The following is a 15,891-nucleotide window of genomic DNA, read 5'->3' as shown; positions in this document are numbered from 1 at the left end:
ATCCTATTTGTCATATCGAGTCCATATGCACATGCATCTTATCTAACATGCTCACATGATGTTACATGCACCTAGCATACATTCCAATGCACACATACATATCGCTTGCATTATCACTAGCATGTATTCTATATCGTATCATTTTACATGGATCTACTTAGCATTTGCATCATATTATTAACATGCATTATTTACATTTATATGCATCATCTATATGCCTCATTTACATTCATATGCATCAACATGGATTCTTAACTCGCTTAGACATAAAGGGCGACCTAGTCGCTTCGGTAAACACAACCCACCTTAACACGCGTTCCGATTGCTCGTCGACACTTGCAATCGCCTCCCGCGGCACTCGGCACCCGTTTGGGCCCGATCTCACAGTTGCTCTCCAAGAGCGCGTCGCTTCGCCGTTTCAAGTGCTAACGATCTTCGCCTCGCCGTTACGATGCTCGGGACCCAATTTCATGATTTATGGACGTCGCCTCGGCCCTCCAGGCGGAAACGAAGCTCCAAGCATCCGTTTCTTCAATATCTTTGTAACGGCTCGTCGGATTGCCGAACCGTCTTCGCCAACGTGTTTTGTTACCTAATAATTAGGTTTACAGAGGGTTAAATGAGATCAAACCCATCTATTTACAAAAATCCCATTTTTGATGCCCTAGATGCTACTATTGCAAAATACCCCGAATCGATCTCCGATTCATGCAATAAACTTCTATCTAGCATCAAAGGAGCCTACTAAATCCACTTCTAGAGCAATTAGACCTATTTCTAGAGATCTACCATGAGAGGGTAACAAAGCTTACCTCTCTAGGTTCGCTCCAAGCACGAGGAAGACGAAGGAGAGGATGAAGATCTCCTTCTTGATCTTCTTCTCCTTCTTCTTCTTCTTCTCCACTTCTCCTTCCTCTTCTTCTTTTCTTCTTTCTTTTTCATTTAGAGAGAGAGAGGGGTGGCGTTGGGGTTGAAACGGTGAGGGAAAGAGAGAGAGAGAGGTTCTACTCCTCTCTATACACTTAACCCATGTAACATTTGCAGGAAAACCCCTCAACAAAGCCTCTCTTGCAACAGCCCGAACTGGGCATTTTCGGGGTTCGGGGACCGGTCGCTACATGAGGGACCGGTCTCTCAGAGACCGGTCTGTCTGCCTGGGACCGGTCCCAGAGAGACCTCCAGCCCAGACTTAGCCAATTTTTAGCTTCGTCCGTTTTCGCTTGTTTGACCTCCGATTCGTCTCAAATCGAACCGAGACTCTCCAAACATGTTTTCAAACATGTTTTCATCATCTTTCCATCCTCGCTAATGCCGGATTTAGCTCACAGTCCAACATAGCCTTTCGGGTCCCGTTTCTGCGCCTATGTGCACCGAAACGCTCGATTGCTCCCGAACCTCACCGAACTTCACCAGAACCATTCAAACGGCTCTCCAATCGAATGTACACCGTAACTTCATAGTTTTAGAAGTCCGGTACCTTATAGGTGCTGAAGGCTCTGAAAGAAAATCATAAAATAGGGGGCGTGAGAACTATTAAATAATAGTTCCCAGTGGGCAATTACTGACTTCAGTGAAATGCGCCACTAGGCCCATAAGCTAAAAAGGGTAAGCGTGAGTATATAAACTAAATGAACGATAAGTAAATACACATGAATACTTACTAAACCATGATATCACTACTTAGCATGAATTTGCATAAGTAAGAATGCTATTCTAACATGAATACGCATGAGTATAACCAACATGATGCTAATAATGTAAGTAGTAATAAGTAGTAAAATGGCATTGTTTACTAACTTGTCTAATTGTTCAATTTACAATTTGATTCCACTTGTTCCCAGTCACATAGGACCTACCCGTGGGTAGTCCGGCTTGCGCCGTGTAATATACCGAAATCTCGGTAAAAAAATATCGAACTTTAGTCAAAATGACCAAAGTGCGAGGTTGGTACGCTTCGGAAAGGCCGAAGGCGTAAAAAGGAGCAGAAGTGCATTGTGGAAGCTCTCGGAGAGCAACCTGGAGCAAATCTGCACCATTGCAGATTTTGTGCTCTTGGGGACCGGTCCTTGAAGGAGAGACAGGTTCTCGTACGTGCAGCCAACGAGAAGAGGGAAAAATCGGCTAAGTTGTGAGTGTTTTGCTCTCGGGGACCGGTCCCTACGGGGAGAAACCGGTCCCCGTGAGACCGGTCCCTCAGGGTGAGACTGGACCCCGGCTGCGTAAACTGCAAAGAGTGCTCTCGGGGACCGGTCCCTGCTAGAGAGACCGGTCCCCATGCCCGAAAAGTGCCCAGTCTGGGCAGTGTGAGAGGCAACATGTTGAGGGGCCTATATGCAAATATGCCATGGTGGGGTTATGTATGGGGATATGAGAGCTCTTTTCTCTGATTTTCTCCCTCACACACCCTCTCATATATCTCTCTCTCTCTCTAGAAGGAGAAGAAGAAGGAGAAGAAGAAGGAGAAGAAGGTGGAGAAGAAGGTTAAGGAGTGGAGCAACTCCTTCATCTTCCCCATTAGCACTTGTAGAAAGCAAGCTTTGAGGTAAGCTTTGCCCTCTTTAATGGTAGAACCCTAAGTAGGGTTTAGAATGACCTAAGAATGGTTTTGTTGGTATTTTTAGAGGATAGCAAGCTTATTTTTGCTTGTGGGAGAGATCAAAACAAGGGTTTGTATATATGTGGAAGCTAGGGCACCCAAATTAGGGCTTTTGTATTGGATGGTTCTAAAAGCAAATTGACCTTATAGAAACCTAATTGGGGGTGTTTCCGACGCGTTGGTGCGCTCGGTTTGACGTTATGAAAAGTCTATGCGAAGTTATGAGCGAAAAAGCCTAATTTGGCTTCGTTTTGCCGTAGGCAAGGAAATAGGCAGCTAAAAATCGTGAAATTCGGACCCGAGCACCTTAGCAAGCGTACGAGGTGGGTGGTGCTTTCCAAACTCTTTGAAATTTTTCTTATGTCTAATATGTCACTTATTGAGCATATGAGCAAGTAATTGTTGCATGCATTGCAGGGTAATTGAGATGATATTTATGTGAATGTTGTATGTTGTGAGTACAAGTGCACTATGAGATGGTTGAGAACCTATGTACCCTACGTATGCATGATTGGTGATAACAAAACCTAGTTGAGGTAAAGAACAATGTGACACTATGACATGTAGATCAAGTGGCATTAGTAAATGCAATGATGAACACTAGAGTTAGTGTGTGTGGCATGAACAATGAACTTGAATGCTAGAGCAAAGATGAACACTAGAGTTAGTGTGTGGCATTTAAAGAACAAGAGTGGCATTAACAAATATTGAATGCTAGAGTTGAGAACAAAGAACAATACATGCTAGAGTTAGCACCGAATGTGGCAAAAAGAACACTAGAGTTAGTGTAATGGCATGATCGAAAACAAAGAATGCAAGTATATGTGAGAGTTGACATTATGACATACAACCTTAGAGTTAAGGATCATGAATGAATTGCTTCCTTATAGTTAAGGAATGGATTGAACTTATATCCTTATAGTTAAGGATTGGATCATACTCGCCTTACGTCTTGGCTTGAGGGTGGTAGCTCCCCCTCGGGTGATGAGCTTCGGAGTTGTAATATACCGAATTTTTAATATAAAAATAAATATAAATAAAAATAGTGTAAAATACTATTTTTATTGAATTTAGAGAAGTAAAATATAAGTCAGAAACGACTTGTGCTGAAATCGGAACGAAAACAGAATATTCAGAATTTTCTGTGAGAAACGGGACTGAGATTTTAGCAGAAAATGCACAGTGTCAAAAAATTATGAAAATTAGAGAATATGTCAGAATTATTTTTATGAGGCTAGACTTAAAGTTTCATGTCATTTTGACACCCGGAAGGTGAAAAATAAAATCCGACTGCTATCTACTAAAGATTACAGTTCGGTAGAGCTTTCGGTGACCAAAAATGGTCGAAACTGAAAAGTTAAGATATTTTCCGTTTTGTTAATTTAAACCGAGCCTGGCTGTCGAATTTGAGCGAAAACGGACATTCAGAAGTGCTCCAACGAAAAGTATCAGATCTGAACTAAACTGAAGTGTGAATGTTGATGACTTATGGACCTACGGGCAATTGTTACATTGCTTAGTGGATTTCCACTAAGCTGCCAGGCTCCATTCTTATCTTCTTCGTCTTCAACCTGTACGCATGAGAGAGAAAGGGAAAGGAAGAAAAAAGGAAAAAGAGAGAAGAGAAGAAGAATTAATAGGGAAAATTGAGTGGAAATTAGTAGATTTGAAGAAATTGAAGCTCCAGCCCGTGAGGAGCTCGAGTGGCCATGAGTCAAGGTGGGTTATCTTGTAATTTCTTGGTTGGGGATTGATATAATTTCCTAAGTTAATGGGTTGTGAGGTTCTTGAAGTGTTGAGATTGGCTTACTATATACATTTTTAAGCAACCTGTGATAGTAGAGAGTATAAAGGAGCTATAGGTATCATGTATTAGCTTTGGCAACTAGGAATTAGGAAAACTAACCTGCAGGTTATAGAGTCCTTTATTAGGAATGGATGTAAAGCCTCTAAATTAATTAATTTTGAATAGGAATGGATGTAAAGCCTCTAAGTTAATTCATTTTGAAGTTCTTGGGCTAGTAAGAGTCGAGTTACTCTATATGCTTTTGTGAAATTGTATAGTAACAGGTTGTTATATTTTCTTGATTAGGGTTATGTTATTTTCCCTAATAAGGATTAAGCTATGGATTCTTAATTGCTAAAGTTAGTAGTTACCATGAGGAAACCTAGAGTAGATTAATCTTAATTCCTGATTAGAGTTTATTGTAATTAACCTAAGGAAGAATTGGAACATGATTATGACAGGAATTTGCATCTATTAGAGGCTAAAACTTGTAGATGCTATCTAATACTAGAACTTATACTAAGCTAGCAGCCTATATGTATAAATTGGAAATTAAATGTAAATATTGATGGGAAATGAAACTTGAGATTAACTTAGGCTGTTACTTTGGTAGGGTCTATGTTTATTTACCCTAAATGTAATACATCGAATTTTGATTACATTGCTAATCTTGATCAAATTGATCAAGATAATGCAAAAAAAAAAAATTGGTTTATTCCCAAGCTTAATTGGTAACTTGTGGAGGTTTATGAGCATAATTAGGAAGTGATTAGAAGTATTCGAAGCGAACTAGACGCGCAAAATGGGCTGAAAACTGCTGCTGCCAGCTGTTGTTTAGTGCAGGGACTGATTCGTAAACCTGCAGGGACTGATTTGCGAACCTGCAGGGACTGAACTGCGAACTACTAGACTGCAATGCAGTTTCGGTCTTTTAAGGGTTTAAGCTGCAATTTTCTGCTCTTATCTCTTTAACCCAGATGTCTAGCACTTGCCCAGGTACTTGAACAACACTCCACAGCCTTTCATCTCATCTAATTCTCCCTCTCTTTCTCTCTCAACCCAAGAAGAAAACTAGTGAAGGAATTGTTGGAGAAATGGCATGAGCTTTGGTGTTTTGGTCTTATTGGAGCTACCGAAGTGGGAAACCCAGCCTTGGAAGCTTCGAACTTAAGGTAATTAGTTTACTTCTCAGCTGGGGTTTAGTTTATTTGCTCCTTGAGAGAGATTTTTAGGTGAATTAAGCTTGTAGAGGCTTAAAGAGGCTTATGGAACCTTGTTGATAGAATGTATGTATATGTTAATGAAATGTTAGGGTAAAAAGGCTGAAATCGAATGGTTAGATAACTCTGATTTGAGTATGTTCTCGTTCTAAGGAAGTTTGAACCATAAAGTTTAGGGTTTAAAGCTTGTGGATGATGCTATATAAACCTAGCAACGTAGAAACTATGCTAGGGAAAGCATGTATATGTATTTATACTTATGAATGGTTGTTGGGAATAAGAATTTGAGATGGATTAATCCTAAACCCAGGTTTGTAGAATGTTCCCTGTTATGTAAAAGGGTTGAACAAGAGTTTCTTAAGCGCTAAGACCCCAATTGCCATGAACCCTATAGAAATTAGCACTATGCTATATATATATATGCAAGTATGTATATACATATATATATATATATATATTTTATGAGTAGTTGTTAGGGATAAAATTTGAGATGGAATAACATTAATATCTACTTGAGAATAATATGGTTGCTGTATAGAGAAGTTAAATGATGGATCAATTAGCTTCTAAAGGTTGAGGCGGTTGTGGATAAACCTATAAAAGCTATATATGAACCTATAGTGAACTATAGGTTGTATAGTTGACTTATAAGCTGTGGCTTAGGTTAAAATGGAATTGTGGCTGGGAATATGACCTTATAATGCTTAGGGATGATGTTTACTACCCTAATGGAGGTTAGTTATGAGTTAGTCTAGTTTCCAAAACCCTAAACTGCCATAGGGAACCTAACAGAAAACTATAGGTATGTATATATGACATTATGCATACGAATTGGAGTCAAATGCAAAATTTGTAAAGATGTGAATATGACTTAGGTTTAATCTCTTTTATTCCTTCTTGAAGGAAGGTGTAACGTGCTCAGAAGCTTAAATTGGTATTTCGACGAACCTACGACGCGCTAATTGAGAAACGCTTCGTTCTAACTACGGGTACATCGAGTCGTGAGGACGTGATACTTGTGAGCTCCGGGATATTGGCTTTAGTATTTCGGCATCCCTACAGGTGGGTGGTGCTATCCGAAATCTTTGAATCACCTTTTATGTCTATGATAATTCATTGAGCATATTTACATTGTAATCATGCATTATAGGGTATTGATATTATGTAAATGATATTTGATTATGCAAATGCTTATCAATCATGAGAATATATGAACAATAGAATGTGAATATAGAACCCTATGAATGCATTGACTATAACAATAGTAAACTTGGTGACATTCTAATTAGAGATTTGGTTAGCATCAAGAAATGGAATTGTGAAACTAGCATAAAGAGCTAGTTAGAGTTAAAGTGTGACATTGTCTATTGTTGAATCCTCTAAAGGAGGATCAGATCATACTCACATTCGTTTTGTTCAAGGTAGGTCGCTCCTCCTTGAACGATGAGCTCCGGAGTAGTCATCTTTACTGGACCAGGAGGTGCGTCTCCCCCAGTTGACAGTCCCGTCGGGTGCAGGTTGCGTCTCCCCGATAATTGGGATAGTGTCAGTGAGTTATTGTTAACCAGAGGGTTAACCAATTGATTGGGTAAATTTAGTAAAAGTATGCATGCATATTTATAGTTTCATGTATTGCTTCTTTCAGCTTTGTACAGGCATTGTAGTAGTTACATGTTATAGTGGGTTACTATCTGTTTACTTCTTTTGCCTACATATGCCTGAATAGACCTAGTGGGTGAGTCGGCGAGGTCGGCGGCCGAACCCACTGGGAACTTTTAGTAGTTCTCATACCACTAACCATGCAGGTTCTAGCTCGTGCGAGGTGATCGAGGATCGTGGTATGGACAGCGTTCCATAGATAGTGGACATCCATTGAGTATAGTTGTACCTTATTTATTTCATCTATTTATAGTCAATGAAAGCAAATGTAAATTATTCATTTGAGAAATGGCAATGTATATATTGGAAGAATGAATGTAATAATTATGTAAGCTTTGTATTTGATTTAAAGTAATTAAGATACAATGTATGAATGGTTTAGTTAGTTTACTTTCACTTGTGCTTGTTGCTTGCCCTCGTGCAAGCCATGTATATTGAAATATTCTCCTGGGATTATTTCTTTCTTTATACATGTAGCTATAATTGTTGAGCCTTGGGCGGACAGGGGAGGTGCTGTCCGTTCGGCGTCTGTGTACGGGCCCGGATCGACCAAATTGGCAATAGCGGGACGTGACAGGAGTAGTCATCGCTGGGTGTAGTAGTCTCCCCAGAGGACGGTCCCTGTCGAGTTATAGTAGTCTCACTCGACAAATCGGGATTACGAGTTGGTGAGTTGCTTGAGGGCGAAACCCACGGGTTAGCCATGAGATTGAACTTCGAGATTGAGAACTTGCATTCATCATGAATAATTCAATTCAACATAATCATTGATTATTTTGTTCAGGCATATTAGCTGCATTTGTATAACTTGGTTACTATCTATCTGCTTATTTCTTCTATTATGCCTGAGTTAGACCTATGGGAAAGTTGGTGAGATTCGGGTAGAACCCACTAGGAACTTCGTTGTAGTTCTCACCCCACTATTTCCACAGAGCCGGGACTGAGCGAGCCGGTGAGCAACCGCGGTAAAAGTATCGCGCCGTAGACAGTGACCGCCAAATTGAGTTTCATATTTTGTAGTTGCATACCCATATATCATCTTTTGTATTTGATGATTAAAGATGTTGAAGAAATGAGTGTAAGTATTCTATTTTGAGGAAATGTGATGTAAAAAGAAATGATGAAAAGCATGTATGTGGTAAAAGAATCATGAATGTAAAGGTTGAATGCTTGTAAATGGTTAAAAGTTAATCATTCTACTTGTATGTTGTATAGTTTAGTATTCTTTCACTCTAGCTATTGCTTACCCTCGTGTAAGCCGTTATGTATGTTTCTGCTTGTGCATTCTCTTTGCTTGAATTGTACATGTGTTGAGCCTTGGGTGGAGAGGGAAGGCTCTGTCCGTTTGGCGTCTGTTTGACGTGCCCGGACCGGCCAAAGGGATCGGTCCCGGGGCGTGATAGATATGGTGGTATTAGAGCCTAAAGTGAAAGAATAGGAATGGACCTAGAAACCCTTAGGATTGGAAGACCTTAAGGATCTAGGAAACGTGAGCGACGTAGGATCAAAGTTAGCGAAAGCATGTGATTGGGTTAAGTTGGGATGTCTCTAATGTGATTAGGGACTAGGTTGAATTGATGTTTGTTCTCTACTCCTTGTGTTGTGTCGGGCGGCCGACGACATGATGCTTTGGAGTGAGGATGGATACATAAGTAGCTTTCGCCGGATTGGGTAATGTTGATCATGTAGCTAATGCGAGTTGCTTCATTTCAGGAAGCAATGGCTCGTGGTGGACCTCGAACAAGGTCGATGACCGAGGAGCCGAATGCGGCGCCCGAGTAATTCGGAGCAACTGGCGACGGTGAGCTTCGGGAGCAAATGGCCGTCCTTATTGGCGTAGTGCGGCAACAAGCGGAGTCTGTTCAACGCCAAGGGGAGCAGATTCAATGGCTCCAGGAGGCTTTGGAGCGTCAACAAGCGGCGGCGGTCCAGGTGGGTGCCGAGCATATCGCGCCCCCTGTGGTGGTGCCGAGTGTAGTCGAGGGAGCGGCGGCAGCGGCAGCTGTGCCCGTCATGATGGTGCCGGCCGGATCGGGAACCTCAAATCCCGATAGTGCGGCGGTAGAGGCGGAGCGGGAGTGCGCTTTGGCGGCTCTCATTCAGTTTAAGAAGTTTGATCCACCTGCCTTTGAAGGTGGCATGGTGGAGCCAGCAGTAGTGGAGTCGTGGATCGACTCGATGGAAACGCTCTTCGAGGACTTGAATACCTCGGAGAAGGACAAGGTGTATCTCGCCACCCATTGCTTTGAGAAGGCGACGAAGGTGTGGTGAAAGTGAGTCAAGCGGGATCGACCATCCGATCTTCCGCCTATGCTTTGGGAGGAGTTCAAGAGAGCGGTGTTCGCGAACTACTTCCCCGACATGAGAAAGCGGAAGCTACAAGAAAAATTCCGCAAACTAAGACAAGGAGATCGCTCGGTAGCAGACTACGAGCAGGAGTTCTCCCACATTATCGATTGTGTCCCGGATATTGTTCGATATGACCGGGACCGGGCTGATTGGTTCTTGCGAGGACTCCAGCCGAGAATCTACGAGAAGGTGCAAATTCTCAAGCTTACGACCTTTGCGGATGTCACGTCCCGCTATCGCCAATTTGGTCGATCCGGGCCCGTACACAGACGCCGAACGAACAGCACCTCCTCTGTTCGCCCAAGGCTCAACAACAACGGATACATGTATAAAGAAATAAACAATTCCCAGGATACATTTCAATATACATGGCTTGCACGAAGACAAGCAACAACACAAGTGATAGTAAGTCTAACTAAACATGAAATCCACTGTAATTTAAAACTTTACATAATTGAAACATTTAGTTATTACATGCTTTATATACATTCATTTACATGTCTCTGTACATCAAAATAGATGATACACGAACCCAAAATGGTATACCACTAGTACTCGGGTGTCCACTAGCTAGGCTGCTGGCTCTTGCCTCGATCCTCGGCCACAATTGCTCGCACCTGGAACCTGGTATAGTTTAGTTGTGTGAGAACTACAAGAAATTCCAGTGGGTTCGGCTGCGGACCTCGCGATCACCCACTAGTCTACTCAGGATATGTAGGCCAAGAAAAGTAAAGCAGATGTAACCAACTCTCTCTATAACTACTACAATGCCTTTGTGACAAGTAGCTGAAGAAGTAGTATTTTATGATAAACTGTAAAAGTATGCATGGCATGGCTTTCACTAAATTTACCCAATTTACTGGTTGTTAACTCTTTGTGTAATTGCAACCTTCCAACTCAATTTCCCTGCAGGGCCTAAGAGAAAAACTGCCTCTAGGACGTGACAGACGTTGGTTAACCGTTTGGTTCAACAATAACTCTATCAATCCACTAACCACTTGGTTAACTACAACTCACCAACTTGCAATCCCTAACGGGCCTTAAGGTGCCTCTCGATGGGCCGTCTATTGGACAGATACTTTAGTCCATGGGCAGATACTTAGTGTATATTCCGAAAATTTCGCGAAATAATATCGAACTTTAGTCAAATTGACCAAGTTGCGAGGACGGTACACTTCGGAAATCCGAAGGTGTTAAACCCGCATTAAAAGTGAGTTACGGGGAGGTTTCTCGAGAGCATAAAGTGCTCCACATCTGCATTCTGCCAGGTTTTCGCTCCTCGCGCGGCATCCCTAATGGGAGAGACCGGTCCTCGAACACGTTAGAAGTGGACAGCAAAAATCGGCTAAGTTTCCTGAGGAATTAGCTTCTCGGTTAACCGGTCCCTGCTGATAGACGGTCCACCGAAGAGCACCGGTGCCCCAAGAGAGACCGGATTGCCTCGGCGCAACAGTCTGGTCTGCGCGGGAGAGGCTTACGGGAACCGCGTCCCTGCAAGGAGAGACGGTCGCCGCCTGCGCCGAAATGCCAGTCTGCGGCAGGTGTATTAAGCGTGAAAGTGAGGGGCTTTATTTGCATTTTTGGCACCAATTATGCTATGCTTATGGGGCCTAATGACGATTTTCTCTCATTTTATACCCAATCATATAAAATATACATCCTTTTACTCCTCTCTAGAGAGAACAAAGAAAGGAAGACGAGAGACAAGGACAAGGAACAGGAAAAGAAAAGAGAGATGAAAGAAAGAGGAAAAGAAAGAAGAGAGAAGGTGAAAGAAACTCACCTAAATACAACCTCATACACAATAGAATTAAGCGAGAAAGAAAGGAGAAAAAAAAAAAAAAGTTACCCACCAAAAAAAAAACAGAGATAAAACAGCTAAATTAAGCACACATAATCAACATAACAAAAAGAGAATAAAAACATATCTAAGAGAGTTTGAGATAATAAGCTCTAAAATGAGGATTTAATATATGGAACAAGCAATCTCTGAGAAAAGATAATATTGAAGCCTCTCATCCTTCTTGATTACTATTTGAGACTCAAGAACAATATAGAAACCTTGAGCTGAAAAAAGTTAGAGGTGAAGACAATATTACACAAAAATCCTATCAGGGTAAACCCTAAGTAGGAGAATTTTGCTTTGTTTAAGATGGCTAATGGACTTTCTAGGTATAACGAAGCGATTTTCTTCCAATGAGATCAAACCTTAGGTTTGCATGTGCTATTGGAGCTATGGGGCACCCAAATTGGGCTTTGCTCATGGGGTTTCTAAGTGCAATTAACCTCAAAAATAACTAATTGGAGCGTATTTCCAAGCGTTGGTGCGTTCGAATTAACGTTTACGAAAACCGATGAAAAGATATGAGCAATGACTCATTAGGCGTTTCGTTTTGCGCAGGTAAAGAACGAGAAGCTAAAATCCAGGACAATTATCGAGCATCCTAAATGACCTACGAGGTGGTTAGTGCTGTCTCAATATTAACTTCCCTTTTATCCTAATGTGTCATTCGATTGAGCGATATGTATCTATTATTGTGACATGTTATTTATGGGTTAAAGTAATGATAGAATGTGATGATTGCATGATTGTGAGTAATCGTGCCAAATTGGTTATGTGTTGAGAACTTTATAAACGTCGACAACTATGTGTGATGCATGATAGAAAAGTGCAGGAACTAAAGTGAGCAAAAGACAGGTGATACTATTACATAGATGGAGTGGAATTCGATTGAAGTTAAATGAATGACATAGAGATAGGTGTGAGGTAAAGAACAATGTAATGGTAAGAGTAATGAAAATGACATGTTAAAGTTAGTAATGTGGGAGTAAGAACAATGAAGTGCTAGGAGGTAGCAAAGAGTAAGAGAATGGAAGAATAATTGCTAGAGTTGCAAGAGTTAATGAATTGACTAAAGAAAATGATTGCTAGCAGTGGCAACAAAGTGAGAAGACACTAGCAGCTAGTGTAAAGTCAAGATTGAACTTCATAAACCTTTTGAGTTTAAGGATATGATAATCATATTGCTATGATTCCGTTGCTCCGAGGCGGGGCGTCCCCTTCGCGGCGATGCCGTCCGGATAGTTATGCATCACGGGTTTGGAGTAACCGTAAAGGACGCGTCGTAGCGGTGAGTTCCTGCGAATGATGACTTAATGTGAAGCAAGTTTAATGTTGGCCGAAACCCGTGTTCGCTTGAGATTAAAGGAATTAAAGATAAGAAAAAGTAAAGAACAAAGAAAGTAACGTGAAAAAACAAAGAATTTGATATTTGCCATTTATTTTAATGTTGTGCATATTTCTATCTTTATTGTTCAGGCATTATTAGATCATGTATAGAATTGGGTTACTATATACAGTTATTTCTTCTATTATGCCTGAGTTAGCCTAGGTGGGAAAGTCGGTGGATTGTTGAGGCGAACCCCTGGGAACTTTGCTGTAAGTTTCACCCTATTATTTCCACATGAGCCGGGCGGAGCGAAGCCGTGCGAGCGACCGAGGTAAGGATTCGGCCTGGAGTCAGAGGACCACCAATTTGGGGTTTCATTTTGTTAGTAAATATACTATGATATCTTTTGAATGATTGGTAAATGATGTTAAAGAAAGAATGGTATGTGTTTTTTTGAGGTAATGTGATGTATAGAGAAGAAATGATGAAATGAAATGTAAGGAATTCGAAATGCAATAAGATATGCAATGTATAATGATCAAAAATGAATCATAGGTACAAGGTGAATGTTTTCGGCTTTCCCTTTTCCTTTCACCTAATGGCTATTGCTTACCCTCGTGTAAGCCGTTTGTGTATGTTTCCGCTAGTGCTTTTCTCTATTGATGAAAATGTACATGTGATAAGCCTTGGGCGGATAGGAAAAACTCTGTCTATTCGGCGTCTGTTTGACGTGCTCGGGTCGGGCCAAATTGGTAACGGTCCCAGGGCGTGACAGATAGTGTGGTATCAGAGACAAGAGTGAAAGAATAGGAATGGACCTAGAGACCCTTAGGATAGGAAGGCCTTAAGGATCTAGGAAACGTGAGTGACGTGGGATCAAAGTTAGCGAAAGCATATGATTGGGTTAAGTTGGGACGTCTCTAATGTGATTAGAGGCTAAGTTTAAATTTCGTTTATTCTCTACTTCTAGTATTGTGTCGGGCGGCCGACGACATGACGCTTGAGGCAAGGATGAATGTGCATGTTGCTTTCGCCTAATTGGGTATGGTCAAGTAGTATTGGTCAAGTGACAAATGCGAGTTGCTTCTTTTCAGGAAGCAATGGCACCTCGACGTCGATCGCAGACAAGGTCGATGCCGGAGGAAACGAATGTGATGCCCGAGCAATCCGGAGCAAGTAGCGACGGTGGGCTTAGGGAGCAAATGGCCGCTCTTATTGGAGTAGTGCGGCAACAAGCGGAGTCTGTTCAACGCCAAGGGGAGCAGATTCAACGGCTCCAGGATGTTATGGAGCGTCAACAGTCGGCGGCGGCCTAAGTGGGCGCGGAGCCACCAATACCCCCTGCCGTAGTGCCGAGGGCAGTCGAGGAAGCGGCGGCAACGGCGGCTGCGCCAGTTACGGTAGTACCGGCCGGATCGGGAACCTCAAATCCCGATAGCGCGGCGGTAGAAGCGGAGCGAGAGCGCACATTGGCGGCGCTTATACAGTTCAAGAAGTTCGATCCACCTATCTTTGAAGGCGGTTTGGTGGAGCCGGCGATCGTGGAGTCTTGGATCGACTCAATGGAGACGCTCTTCGAGGACTTGAATACCTCGGAGAAGGACAAAGTGTACCTTGCCACACACTGTTTTGAGAAAGCGGCGAAGGTGTGGTGGAAGCGAGTTAGGCGGGATCGACCTACCGACCTCCCGCCTATGATGTGGGAAGAGTTCAAGAGAGCGGTGTTCGCGAACTACTTCCCCGACACGGTGAAGCGGAAGCTACAGGACAAGTTCCGCAAGTTGAGACAGGGCGATCGATCGGTGGGGGAGTACGAGCAAGAGTTCTCCCACCTTATCGATTGCGTTCCCGATGTTGTTCGTGATGATCGGGACCGGGCGGATTGGTTCTTGCGAGGACTCCAACCCCGGATTTATGAGAAAGTGCAGATCCTGAAGTTGTCGACCTTTGCGGAGGTCTTTGATCGAGCTTTGTGGGCGGAGCACGGTAGCGCCCATGTACGTGAAGAACGAGAAGCTATGGCCGAGTCCAAGGACAAAGGCAAGAAGAGAACGGCGAGTGGTGCCGGGGGCCGGCCAAATGCTAAGAAACCCCCTCGGTATCCCTGACAGCCGTCGAGGAATTGGAGACCACCTCGATGCGTCATATGTGGTGATGAGCACAAGGTGTCGACTTGCCCGCAGCGCGATGGCAAGTGTTTCAAGTGTGGCCAAGCAGGACATCTTATCCGGGAGTGCCCGTTGTGGACGTCGTCTGCGCCGATGGCGGCATCAGCACCGTCTACCCCGAGACAGCTTGCGGGGTTACCACCGGCGATGTCGGCTGGGCGCGCGTCATCACCGCGTCAATCGGAGGGATCGAGAGCGCCTAGCGGCCGAGTTTTTGCCGCTCACGTGGAGGAGCAACAACCTGCAGCACCCGACGACGTCGTGGCAGGTATAATTGTGATTAAAGGCACTAGAGCTAGAGCAGTGTTTCATACAGGTGCATCTCATTTGTTTATTAGCACATCATTTGCTAAGACGCATGGCATAGAGATGGTGTACAACGAGGATTATTGGTGGGTGAATGCTCCAGAGCATTCATTCAGTGTTCATAACGAGTGTTTGGCGTGTCCAGTGCAAATAGGCGATTGGATTATGCCGATTGATCTGCTAGTGCTAGATCAGATGTGGGGATTCGATGTTATCTTGGGGACCAACTGGCTCTCCAAGTACTATGCGGTGATAGATTGTGAAAGCAAGGTGATCACTTTTCGTGAGCCTAATCAAGAAGAGTTAGTCTACCAAGCGTGCAAAAGTAGGCGCTTCGCGGCGACTATATCGTCTGTAAGGGCGAAGAAAATGATCAAAGGAGGGTGTAAGGCCTATTTGGCAACCATGGTGGATGCTCGAAAGGAGTACCCAGAGTTGGGAAATATCCGAGTAGCGTGCGAGTTTCCGGATGTGTTTCCGGCGGAGTTACCGGGACTGCCACCGGACCGGGAAGTTGAGTTTGTCATTGACTTGATTCCCGGGGCGGAACCAGTTTCGAAGGCTCCGTATAGAATGGCACCGGTGGAGCTAAAGGAGCTAAAAGGTCAACTACAAGACTTGCTCGATAAAGGCTTCG

The 15,891-nt window shown here is 43.1% G+C and overlaps 1 protein-coding gene and 1 long non-coding RNA gene across 2 annotated transcripts; both read left to right on the top strand.

Moving 5' to 3' along the window:
* Positions 1-4,124: 4,124 nt before the first annotated feature.
* LOC109704469 lies at positions 4,125-7,651 on the top strand. Its single transcript, XR_002214388.1, has 3 exons — positions 4,125-4,315; positions 6,506-6,664; positions 7,408-7,651. It is a non-coding gene; the product is annotated as an uncharacterized LOC109704469 (long non-coding RNA).
* A 215-nt stretch (positions 7,652-7,866) lies between these two features.
* On the top strand, positions 7,867-9,816 carry LOC109704470. Its single transcript, XM_020225211.1, has 2 exons — positions 7,867-7,929; positions 8,975-9,816. Exon 2 carries the CDS (start codon positions 9,080-9,082, stop codon positions 9,530-9,532), a length of 453 nt encoding a protein of 150 aa, XP_020080800.1. The 5' UTR covers positions 7,867-7,929; positions 8,975-9,079; the 3' UTR covers positions 9,533-9,816.
* The last annotated feature ends 6,075 nt before the right edge of the window (positions 9,817-15,891 follow it).

The sequence above is a fragment of the Ananas comosus genome, unplaced genomic scaffold, assembly GCF_001540865.1.
Source record: "Ananas comosus cultivar F153 unplaced genomic scaffold, ASM154086v1, whole genome shotgun sequence".
Taxonomy (NCBI): domain Eukaryota; kingdom Viridiplantae; phylum Streptophyta; class Magnoliopsida; order Poales; family Bromeliaceae; genus Ananas; species Ananas comosus.
The sequence above is the reverse complement of the archived record's forward strand: the minus strand, read 5'-3'. Positions and strand labels throughout refer to the sequence as shown.